Here is a 12,787-nt window from a genome sequence, read left to right on the forward strand (position 1 = left end):
ATTTTTAAATGAAGTTTGAAGTTTCTAAAAATTAAGTAAAATCTCAGGTCTGTCACTTTCAACCTCTCTCCTTTCAATCAATCCTATTAAGTTAAAACTACTATATGGAGAGCAGTCCAGGTTTCCCCTCTAAGCTAAGACTTTTGTGTTGTTATTTAGCATGACTGTAAAGAGATGATCGAGGAAGCATCTTCAGGATTCAAGATAACAGGAATCTATTGTCATACTTCATAATATAATCTCAGCAACAAACTAACAAATGCTGAAGCACAGAAACCATGACAAATTCAGTCTGGCTGTATCTGGCTTAATCCTGATACTTTTTCATTATTTTGGAAAATGCTGAATGTTGCATTTTGATTATTCAAATATAAAGTACAAATTGTTAAAGTCTAAAGCTGTAAAGCATTTAATCACAGGAGCGTTAATTCACATTTAACACCTATTAGTATGACAAAATGAAGGTACATGTTACATAGATTCTTTTTTTCCCCCATAGTACTACTGAAAAACTTTAAAATCACTGTTTATTCAGTCAGAAAAACTAATCTGATAAATTTGCTTAGGGTACCATGTTATTGGGCTACCATATTGAAAACACTATATATGAGAGGATCAATGGAGAGAGAATTCTTTTGCTGCAGGATGATAGAGTCAATCAGTGAAAGACTCATGCTTCACTATGTAGGGAAATAATATGAGAAAATTGTCTAAATTTTTTTGGCAGGAGGCCTAAGACTAAAGAAAATCACGTCAAAAGTTAGGAATTTGTACTTATAAAAATCCCCAGTAAAAAACACATGGTGATCTCTCATTACATTCATTCACTAAGCTGCTGGAAATGACAGTCCTTGATAGATGTATGTATTGCATAGGAATCAACTATAATAGGCCAGGTGGGAAACAAGAGCTCACATGGGGGACACTGTTAGGTTCTTTACATGCAACTTGCAGCATTCTTCAGACTTTAATCTGAAAATGCAATCCCTTCCTTCCTATTGGTAAGAATATTTCAAGCATGGGAAAGCTCTATTCTTTCACAGTCTCAACGAGCCACTTGCCACCTCACCCTTCCACTCCTATGAGTACAAGCTTTTCTGCCTCAGAGGAAAAAAATCCTAATAAAGCATGGTTCATCTGGAGTCACACCATTACACAGACTTCATGCACTTCAACGCAGCACTAAGACTCCCACTCTTTACTTGAATGAGAGCTACAGGTGTAAACAGCAGGTCCTCAGTAACTTTCACAGGGGAAGAAGCAAGATTCAACAGTTTTCACACTATCCACACTATCTCCCAATTAGTTCTTACTATGAAGAAAGCATCTATACGTGTTTCTCTTGTGTCTTTCAAAACCATTTACTGGGTAATTTTGGAAAGAATGGTTGAGTTTTGAACCCTATAAAATCTTAGATTCTTGCACTCAGAGACCTCATTCTGTAGAGATTCTGAGATTTTTTTCCTTTTTTTCTTTTTTCTGCACCAACTTAATACAGTTTAGCAGAGATTGCTATCAAGAATAATAATAGCTATGAATTATAAAAGACCTATGACTTTCTGTAGTGCCTAATTTGATCTTTACATTAGGGTTTAAGCCTACCTACCTTACTCATCAGAATTTTTTCATTGCTATAAAGTAGAAGTTTTCACACTGCTCTGTGAGCAATAGTTGAATCTTAAAATTATAACAATAAAGATTGTTACAGTTTTACAGAAAAATTACTTACGGTTAAGCTAAAATGTCTAATCTGTATAGTAAAACTAACCTAAAGCATCTTTTTTAACTTTAACTGATATATATTTTGCCTTTACCATTTATTTCAGAATTTTTTATTTTTAAAGAATTGCAATATTTACGTCCCGCTAACCAAATGAAAGTAGGTTTTTCCACTATGTCATTATTGACAGAGAAGTTTTATTGAGTGCGTTTTACACATGACCAAAATCTGTCCATTAACAAAGTAAGGGCAATCATGTTATGTGACTGACAAATGAAATATAGAGGGATTATTAAGAAATCTAGTTAATCTCAGCACCATTTCACATTATGGTTGAATCTTTCTGCAGTACTTTTAAGTATTATTTTATAAGCATAATACACACCTTAAACACAATAGGGTTTTTTTATATTAATGATGAAAATGGGATTTAATTTCATCAAGGTAAAGGACACAGATATGCAGGAGGTGCAATTTAAAATGTGGTGTCCTCTTACCTCTTCTTGCAATGCCCAAACCTTCAATGAAATCAACTGTGAAATGCTGCAGTGCTGTAACAAGTGCCAAAACGGGCTTGCACAAGTCACATTTTGAGGCTTTTCACTCCTTCAGTCTTCTGACAGCTCCAGAGGTACAGCGTACACCTAAGTCAAGCACATTTAAATCTCATCAGAGGTTTTAATTTGAAATGTCAACAGCTCCATTCCAGTGATCTACTTACACACTTGCAGTTTAGCACAAGCACAGCACAGCACATAGTTCCTGTGCAAGCACAGGCACAAACTTCACCACTGCCAGAAAGACACCTTGTTCTCATTCCCAAACACATTCCCCTACTCCTAGATCAGGCTGCCCAGAACCCCATCCAACCTGGCCTTGAGCACCGCCAGGGATGTGGCACCACAGACTCTCTGGGCAGCTGTGCCAGCACCTCACTGCCCTGAGTGAATACATTCTTCAAAACATCTAAACTAAAACTCCCCTCTTTCAGTTTAAAACCCTTTCACCTTGTCCTGTCACTATGAGATGATGTAAAAAATTGATCTCCCCCCAATTATAAGCTCCCTTCAAGTATTGGAAGGCCTTAATTAGGTCTCCCCAGAGCCTTCTCTTCTCCAGGCTGAACAAGCCCAGCTTTCTTAACCTGTCTTCAAAGGAGAGGTGCTCCAACCTTCTGATCATCTTAGTGGTCCTCCTCTGGACCCATTCCAAGAGCTCCAGGGACTACCAGGCCTGACATACCATAGAAAAGAGATAATGGTGACCTCTGGCAGCAGCTCAGAAAGGCAGAGCATTCCCCTGAACTTTGCTTTGTACTTTTCCTTTTGCACAGATAAGAATTACAGGTTCATTTGATGAAAATTCTGAGTTTAAAATAAATACAGATTCACAGGTACAAAACAGCAGCACTGAAAAAAAAACCAAAAAACAAAAACAAAACAAAACAAAACAAAAAAAAGCATGTACAGATGGTCAAGGAATATACAGAATGAGCGGCACCAAACCCCTACACATTTTCTGTTTATATATACATCTCACGGTGACCTATCATTAATTTGGAAATGTTTCTCAAAGCATTAAAAAAATGCTAGAAGAGAGTATTGATGATGTTTATGACTGCTCTGACATTCATCATTAAGTAGAAAAGACGAAAAATCTTTTGCAGAAAAGGTGTTCCATGACAGAAAGAAAGAACTCTCAGAAATTCTCCTTTTCAGACACTTCTTTCCCTGCTGAAGAAGTTCTTATGTATCTTTGATTCTCTTTCAAAAAGCTATTTTTCTAGAGTATTTCCTCTTTGCTTTTTTTTTTGTAGTTGTTGCTGCTGTTCCCTGGAAGTAGAGTGTTGTCACATCAGGTCTCTGCATCTGTGCTCCTGATTATATGCTGCTATTTACACATTTATGGAAAAATAAATAAATAAATTCCTTCTTCATAACTGCCTTTTAGGGGAAAAATGTTCAAAAATGCATATAAAAATACGCATGTTTTGATCACACATTTTCCAAGGCACTGTGCCAATAATTTTGTTTTTGTAGCAAATTTGTTTACATTTGGCATTGTCATATACATCAATTTTGAAATAATGGCTCTCTTGTGCCACTTCAGCTAGTAGTCTTCTTTAACATAACAACCAAACCAATGCTTCCTGGTTGCAATCCAGTTAGAAACTAGTAGTATATTTAAAGTGTAGGTTGGGTATTTTGTCAGTCTCTTAAGATCGCTGATTTTTCTTCTTTGCCTCCTGCCAGAGTAGTAATTTTTATACTGAGAGAAAGGAAAAAAAATCTGTCGTGTCAGAAAATTACATTGATCTTGTGTGCTTTGTTTGTAAATGAAAAAAAAAACAAAACTGAAATTATAGGTGGAGCCTTCTTATCACTTCATAACTTCATTTCTCTGTTTCTATGCACCGGAGATTAAAGGCACATAGAGGTTAGCAGTGTTGAAGGTCAACACTGTCAGCATTAGCTGGGAAGAACGTGGAGTGAGAAATTGCAAATGCATTAAAACTTGTTCCACCCACCCTGTTTGTGAGTTTATCAGTGTTCTGCTCTAATGGGTTAATGTTGCACTCACGGGGAAAATCAGATGTCGTGACATCCACAAGCACTTCTGCCTGGGGTTCTCTCACCTATTTTTTTTTTTTGTTTGTTTGTTTGATTTAAATTAAAAATGACTAACAAATATTATTTCCCTAAAGGACTGAAGGCTCATCTCACTTCTACCTTGGATGGCTGTGCTGCCATTTCCACTGGTACTGAAAAGCTTGTAGAATGCAATTCCAAATTCTCTCACACTATCTCTGACTACTGAAGTTAAAGTAAATAAATAAATCTATGAACTTAAGTCTAAACTCTGCTAGTGCATTTGGATGAACTACAGAGAAACTCAAGTTTTTCCCTTTGTCTTCTGAATTGTTCACACTATAGACAGGAGCAATGATGCTCTGGAGTTGGGTAAACAGTGGGCAGAACTGAGACTTTTTCCCAGCACAAGGCAGCAGCAAGTTGACTTCCATAGCAAGTTCTTGACCTACAGCTGAGCAAAAGTTGAATGCAGAGGCTGTGTTTTAGTAGACAAGGGAAAGTGTTGCTGGAGACTTCACATCTTCTATGGCAAAGATGCTTGTAATTTTTTGTATCGTTAAGGCAATAATAATAATAATAATAAAGTGAGAATAGAATCCATGTCCTATTTCATTTGTTCTGTATTTTCAGGAATTGATCATGACTTGCGATGAGGACTTCTCACCTTTGGAGTTATACAGCAAAAAGTTATGTGACAGTGGATCTTGGGAAAGCTCAGAATCTTGCAGACTGAGGATGCTAAAGAATTCAGACGTAGAATAATTAAGGTTGGAAAATATCTCTAAGATCATCTATTCCAAACACCAACCCATCACACCATGCCCACTAACCATGCCCCTCAGGGCCACATCCACACATTTCTGAACACCTCCAGGGTTGGTGATTCCGCCACTTCCCTGAGCAGCCTGCTCCTTTTACACATGAATATCTTAGCAAATACAAACATTCTCTATGAAACACATTGTTCTATTTTCTTCTGTAATTATTATTCCAAACACAGTTTCGGTTAATCCTTTTATTATCTATCCAAAGTCACTCTTTGTGAAAAAGGAAGATGTTAAGGAAATAATTATAGCTCTTAACAGACCATAAGTAATAACATTCATTACTGAATTTTCTTCTGAGCAATAAAAACTGTCCTGAGTACCGACAATTCTTGAATGCGTAGTCCAGCATCAAACAATACATTCATATCCATTTGTTGGAATGAATGTGCATAATGAAAACCATGTGTCTTTGAATATAGATGTAAGTAATTGGAATGCTAATTTAACTAAAATACAGGAAGGCAAATCTAATGAAGAGAAGTCTGAAGGTACTACTGTGTTTCAGAAAGACAGCAGAAAAGCTGCAAACTGGATTTTGTGCCCAGTAGCCAGAGAAAGAAATGTCTGCGCCATCCTTTACAGCATTCAATCAGCATAGCACACATTATTGGTTGGTTGTTGGGTTTGGAGGTGTGTTGTCTGTTGTTGTTTTTATGTTTTGTTTTGTTTTAATTACAAATACTTTGAACCATGGGAATAAGTTTCCTGCTTTTTAGTAGCTCCAACTTTCTACTGCTCCACTCTCTAAGATGGCCAAAATTAATTTAAGGAGGATATCTGTAGTTTCAGGAGTCTGAAGAAATCAGTGGTACATGATTGTCTGACACATATTCAAAATCAACTGTGGATGGGCAACATAGGAAAATGTCATTCTGGATCATTCAAGCACTGGAAAAAGTTACCTGGAGACGTGGTTGATGCCTTATCCCTGGAGAGCTACAAAGCGAGGCTGGATCAGGCCCTGGGGAACCTTATCTTGCTGTGACGTCCCTGTTCAGTGCAGGAGAGTTGGACTAGATGATGACTTCTGAAGGTCCCTTTCAACTCTAAGGATTCTATGATTCTGCGATTTTAGATGGCAAATAGTTGTTACCCTAGCTTTCTTGGATAGTCTCATGGTGAGGATGAAAGAAGAAAGAGGTGGCCAAAGACTAGTGCTTAAAATACTAAATTTGACATGTTAGCCTACAAATCATAGAGTCATTAAGGTTGGAAAAGACCGCTATAATAGTCTAGTCCAATCATCCACCCATTGTCATGGTTTTATGATTTTTGGCATTGCTATTCCACATCATAACATCTTGTAGTGTATTAAGAGTTAATGCTCCAGCTCCGTGGATCATTGGTAGTTCTCGGTGTACCTGTCTCAGAAGAGAAGAAGAACTACATTCCCCAGAGAACTGTGTGATGCTTCGCATTTTTACGTGTTTACGCTCAGAGGGAAATATAAAAACTGTCTGCGGTCACGGGACTCTCTCTTCCCCTCGGGATCGAGCTCAGCAGTGGGTGTTTCTTGCAGCCATCCGCCTTCAGCGTTAGCGTAAGGCCTTCGGTTTATCAGACACTCTCTCTCTTGCTCATTTTATTTATTAGCTTCAATTCCAATTATTGTATTATATTGTGTTATTTTGCTTTCTGATATCTTAATTAGTAAATTAGCTTTCCTCCTCAGATCGTTGCTGCTGTTTTGTTCCTAGGTCCATCTCCACTCTCCTTTTTCCCTTCCCCTTTCCTGGGGCGTGGGTCTGCAGGTCCCCCGCACCGTTACGGAACCAGGCCAATCCAGCCTGGTAAACCGTTAACACCTATCACCACAATGCCCACTAATCATGTCCCTCAGGACCACATCTACTCCTTTCTTGAATACCTCCAGGGATGGCTGTCACCACCACCTCCCTGGGCAGCTTGTTACAGTATTTCATTCTCTTTCTGAGAATAAATTTTTCCTAGCATCCAGTCTGAACCCCCCTGGTGCAATTTGTGGCCATTCCTTCTCAGTCCTGGGGGAAGAGGACAATCCCCACCTCGCCACAGCCTCCTTTCAGGGAGCAGTAGAGGGCGATAAGGACTCCTCCGAGCCTCGTCTTCTCCAGACTGAACAATCTCAGTTTCTTCAACCACTCCCCATCAGACTTGTGCTCCAGACCCTACACAGCTTCGTTTCCGTTCTCTGGACACGCTCCAGCGCCTCAGTGACACAATATTCTCGATTGTCAGAAAGCGTTTAGCAAGTAGACTAGCGTGAACATTGCTATCGAAAGAGACCTCTCGCCCTGCTGAGCGCAAGAGCTCCGCGCCCGCCTCGGGGCTCCCCGCAGCCTCCTCCTTCCCCGGGCCCCGCTCGCCCCGCCCGGGGGTCGCCTCCCGCCCCGTCCCGGGCCGCGTGGGCCGCGCCAGAGCGGAGGCGGACCCGCCCCTCCACGCCAGGTTGATCAGCCCCGGTTCGCCGCCCGCCGCCCCTCTGCTCGCAGAGCCTCCGCCCGCCGCGTCTGCCGCCTCGCCGGCCGCGGCCGGGCCATGGTGCCGGCGCCTGAGGGCGCCCTGCTCGCCGCCTTCTTTGCCGCCGTGCTGGCCGCCGCGGGCAGGTGAGCGGGGACGAGTGCCTGGGCGGTGCGGGGAGCGGGGCCGGGAAGGGGCTCGGAGGGGGTGTCGGATCGGTGCCCGTGCGCGCTGGAGGCACGGTGACACCAAAGCTGTGTGTCTTCCTTCGGGAGAAGTGATAGCTTCGAGGCACTCTTGAGGATGCAGACGGTTATGCCAAACGTAGAAAGGTGTGAACTGCTCAAGTTTTTGCTTGTGTGAATAAGTGTTTGGCAAGCGTGACAGGGGACAGGTATGTGCCAGAAACAGAATGGCGTTTCGGCATGGAGCTGCGTCAGCTGGGGGTTAGGGACAGGCTCTGCACCACGGGGCGGTGGGCATGGCACAGCATGCACCCACAGTAGGCACTGCCCCAAGTGCCGGACGGAGTTCAAGGAGCATCCGTGCAACGTTTTCAGACAGGGTTGGATTTGGGGCGGTGCTGTGTGGAGCCAGGGGTTGGACTCTGTGGTCCTTGTGGGCCCCGTCCAACTCGGGGTTTGCTGTGGTTCTGTGGTTCAGTGAGAAAGGATAAATAAAACTCTGTACTCCTCGTGAAGCCGTTCCAGACTTTCACCTTGCAATTTAAATAAACCAAATAAAAACCCACAAATATAAAACCAAAGAAGTAGCCAGTAAGAGGAGGATTGACAGCAACTACAGCAGCAGTCTTCAAGATGCTGTGTGACTTTGTTGCTTAGTGCCAGAGTTGTCAATAGATATGGATATGTGCTGCTTCAGCACCTTTGGGGCCATCGAGTTGTCCACTCTTCAGGAATTCCAAACTGCATATACTCCTAAAGGTCAAAACTCTTAAATGTTCACATTGGTTATTTCTTGAGATGTTGTGTATTTGCATTTCAAATGCCTTGAAAGATGTAAAACTGGTAAACAAATGCTGTGTTTTCTTTTGTAAGAAAGCATAACCTTTTCACACCAGGAAAACCTATGTAAGATTGTTTCACAGCGTGTTTTGGCCATGCTGGTGCTGTGTGATCACAGAATCACAGAACTGAAAGAGTTGAAAGAGACTTCTGGAGGTCATCAAGTCCAACCCCTTGCTCAAACATGTTCCCTACAGTAGATCACAAAGGAAAAAGCATCAGGTCTTGAGTATCTCCAGAGTAGGAAACCTCACAACCTCTCTGGGCAGATACCTCCATTTTCTACCTAGACTATCATTCCCCTTTTTGCACTGGAAGGAAGGAGAAAGAAGGAGCATTTGAAACATCTTGATAGAAGTCCTGGATGACAAGAGATTCTAATATAAGAGAACAAAGAAATTACATTCATTCTGAACAGCTAGGAAGATGGAACTGGAAATAGTAGAAATTAGAATCAGTTTGGAAGAAAATAAATTATACTTATTTCTGTTTCTTAGAAGCGTGGTTTTCACATCCAGAGCATTAACTTTCCTGCTTTGAGCACTTCCTTTAAGGAATGTGGTGATGACATGAAGATTTACAGGAACTAATGTGAACCCAAGCTAAGCTTTTTTTTGATATTTTGAGAGGGACTCACAATAAAGCAGAAATATCATATGGAGTGCCTGAAACTGTCCAGAGGGATTTCAAAGACAGTCATTAAAAGATAATAGGGTGAATTTTAGTTTTACTTAAAAGTTCACCTATAATGTCATTTATTTATTTTTTTTTTAATTCTAGAAGGAAGTGACTCTTCAAACAAACTAGTAAAAACAAAACAAGCAAGCAAAATATGCTGTTGTTTGACAGAATGTATGATGTGAATTCATAGGAGAGTTTTTAAGAATTTCTTACAAATTTCTAAGTTGTAGGAGATCATCTTTTGGTCCTGAATAAACTTGTTGGTCAAAATGTTAGGTTTGGCGCTAGTTGTTTGCTAGCAGCAATACTCAGAATCTTTTAGAAGCAAAATGAAAGAAATGGGTAATATCCTGTTTTTGAAGTTGACTGGAAACTTTTTTCCCCTCAGCAGCAAGCAGCTATTGTGTGTATAGGAGCTGGAAAAAAGTATCCTGCAGAGATCTTATGGAAATAGTGCACTAAATCTTTTCAGCAGCTGTCTTGAAGAAAAAAAAAAAAAAAGTAAATAATAAAAAAAAAGGTAAAAGCTCATGAATGTTCTTCTCCACAGGAGATGTTAGTAAAAGACAGAAGATTAATAATAGCTGAAAACAACTCTATTTTAGCTGAAATCACAACTGAATGTTATATCCGTCTTTTAAAGACTTGCTCTCTTTTCAAATGCAGCTGTTACTGCCATATAATTTTGTTCAGACAGAGAGTAGATCACTCATGAACACTGGTCAGGAAAACACAACAAGAAACTTCTTCCATTTTTGGAATTTTTACTTCCATTTACTTTAACCATTACTATTATAATGACTGCTTATGAAAATTGCAGTCCAACACAACTATTTGTCCAGTTAGTATCATAGAATCATAGAATGGTTTGTGTTGGAAGGAACCTTTAAGATCATGTAGTTCCAACCCCCTGCTCTAGGCAGGGACACCTCCCTCTAGACCAGGCTGCACAAAGCCCCATCCAGCCTGGCCTTGAATGCTTCCAGGTTGTGGGCATCCACAAACTCTCTGGGCAACATCATCCTCAGAGTTAAGAATTTATTCCTAATATCAAATCTAAATCTGCCCTCATCCAGTTGAAAACCATTTCCCCTCATCCTGTCGCTACATTACCTTAAAAAAGGCCCTCTCCAGCTATGTTTAGTTTTTGACTGCTCATTGTTATACACAGTTTGTAGTAGCTTATACTTGGCCTAGGTCATAAACTGAATTTGAGAAACTGGTGCAATGCAAAACTCTTTTCTTAATTTGTAGAATGACACAACAAAAATATCTTAGAGTGGCAGAGGGAGTCAGTTGGATAAGTAAGTCCCAGTGTCCAGGCATGCTTTGTTTCTTCTTTCATCCATTATTTTGCTTATGTTTTCTTTTGTGGTTGTTTGTACATTTAAACTATTGAGGATATTAGTCCTACTGTACCAGTCAACCCAGATCAATTAGAATCACAGAACTGTGGAATGGTTTGATTTGGAAGGGACATTCAAACAGTCATCTAGTCCAACTCCCTGCAATCAAGAGGTATATCCACAGCTGGAGCAAGGTGCTTAGAGCCCTATCCATCCTGACCTTGAATATCTCCAGGGACCAGGCATCCACTGCCTCTCTGGGCAATCTGTACCTTCACAACCCTATTTGCAAGTGAATGCTGAAGCGAAAAAGTTATTGAGTACCTCAGTCTTCTCCTTGTCCATCGTTACCAGACTGAAGTTCTTGTTTGCCACTTGATCCGTGGAGCAAGTGAACTTTCTGAACATAGAATCACAGAATCATTAAGGTTGGAAAATACCTTCAAGATCATCAAGTCCAACCCCAACCCATCCCCACTAACCCTCAATTCCCACATCCCTCAATGCCTTGTCTACTTGTTTCTTGAACACCTCCAGGACTTCATGCTTTGTGGCATCACTGTCACCACCATGGTCACTGGCACACAAGCAAGTAGTGGTGGTATCCCATGGAGAACATGTTTTATTGTAAATACATATGATATTTTTTATTCGTATCAAATTAAATAAATCACCACAATAGGTCAAGCACTTTTCTGTCTTATTTTGAGCTGTCAGACACTTAGAAGGAACAGCTGGATCCTGAGTCAGCTTTTGGACTGTTCACCTGAAATCAAGTTCTTCATATCCCCTCTAAAGTTTTTCTTTTTTGTGTGTGTAACTTTTATCACCACGTGTACCATATGTAACTCACATTTCTTGAACATGAATGTAAACAACTGTACATAATATAACCTGATACAGCAACAGTAAAACTTTCCTATCACTACTGGAATGTCAACTGATAGACCCAAGACTCCCATCTCTTTCCTTATAAATGTTCTAGTGGTTCGTGGTGATCTTATGCTAGATAAAATGGCTAGCTCTTTTTTCTCACCTCAACTAATGAGGCCCTAGCTGTAGAAGTTCTTGTAATCCGTCTTGAATGTACTTTGCTGAATACTTTTTTACTAGTGTCAGCAAAGTCATAGCCACATAATATCAATTTGCTGCTGTTTTGGCCCTTTGTACAGCTCAGTTTGTCACTTGCTCCCTGTCGCCCCTAGTGCTGTAAGTTACTGAGTCTGAGGACAGAGTACTTCAGCAGAGGTGCGGAGACTGATCTTGCCAGGGGATCTGCACAGTTTTTCTTCAGTCACATACTTAAGCTGCAAGTTACTCAAGGCCAGGTATTGTTCTCACATTGAGTGGACAGTGTCAAGCACAGCTATCTCATTTAGACCTCTCAGTGCTCCTTATGAAATCATTCAGAAATATCATTTAGGAAGGAATCATACAACTCTGGTTCGTATTACTTCTCCCAGTAATGTCTGGAAAAGTCAAAGTGACATTCTCACCACCGGCATCTACCCTCTTTCTTTCATTTGTGCAAAGTACTGAACTCCTGTCAGTGAGATGATGAGTGGTGTATTTTTATGGGTGGACTAACCTGGCAAAACTGTTTTTGCTCATAGATTCTTGAGGTCTGGGTGATCCAATTTACCCTACTCACTGCCAGGAGCTGGTTTTAACTTGGTGCTTCTTGTGGAAGTCCAGGGCAATATCTATAAAGTTCAGCTATGTTCATTTTATTCGATTATGGAAGATTTCCCAGTTTTAACAGAAGCATGTTCTGAAGTTCTGTGGATATTATATACTTTATAAAGGCATTTTTACGTATCTCATTCTGAACTGAATTATTAAATAAAAAGTTCCTGAGTGAGTCTGTCTTCCTGTGGAAATGAGCATCTTTTGGAAAATAATAAGGTCCAATTTCCTCCAAGCTCCAAGACAGAGGTAGAGGATTTGGGTTAAAGAAGAGAATTTTATAAGAGGGACATGCAAGTGGTTAAGCATCAGCGATTGGGAAGATAAGAAAATTGGGGTCACTGCACCCCTTGCAGTGTAGACTAAGCATAGAAGACTTTAAGCAGTTGCTGATTTCCATCAGACTTATGAATTTGACAGCTAGCATCTCAGCTCTTGATCTGCAGAGTAACTTTGAACCACCTTGGAATAT

At 40.5% G+C, this 12,787-nt stretch overlaps 1 protein-coding gene across 2 annotated transcripts in view; it reads left to right on the forward strand.

Annotated features, from left to right (window-relative positions):
• The first annotated feature begins 7,655 nt into the window (after positions 1-7,655).
• The window catches only part of EGFL6 (EGF like domain multiple 6), a 40,789-nt gene continuing 35,657 nt past the window's right edge, over positions 7,656-12,787 (forward strand). For both annotated transcript variants that reach the window (XM_065743909.1, XM_065743908.1), the window contains exon 1: positions 7,656-7,723. In XM_065743909.1, coding sequence (XP_065599981.1) covers positions 7,656-7,723 — 68 coding nt within the window. The remainder of the gene's footprint in view (positions 7,724-12,787) is intronic.

Source organism: Cyrtonyx montezumae, unplaced genomic scaffold (assembly GCF_038088225.1).
Source record: "Cyrtonyx montezumae isolate F1298 unplaced genomic scaffold, pur_monq_1.0 scaffold_3, whole genome shotgun sequence".
NCBI lineage: Eukaryota > Metazoa > Chordata > Aves > Galliformes > Odontophoridae > Cyrtonyx > Cyrtonyx montezumae.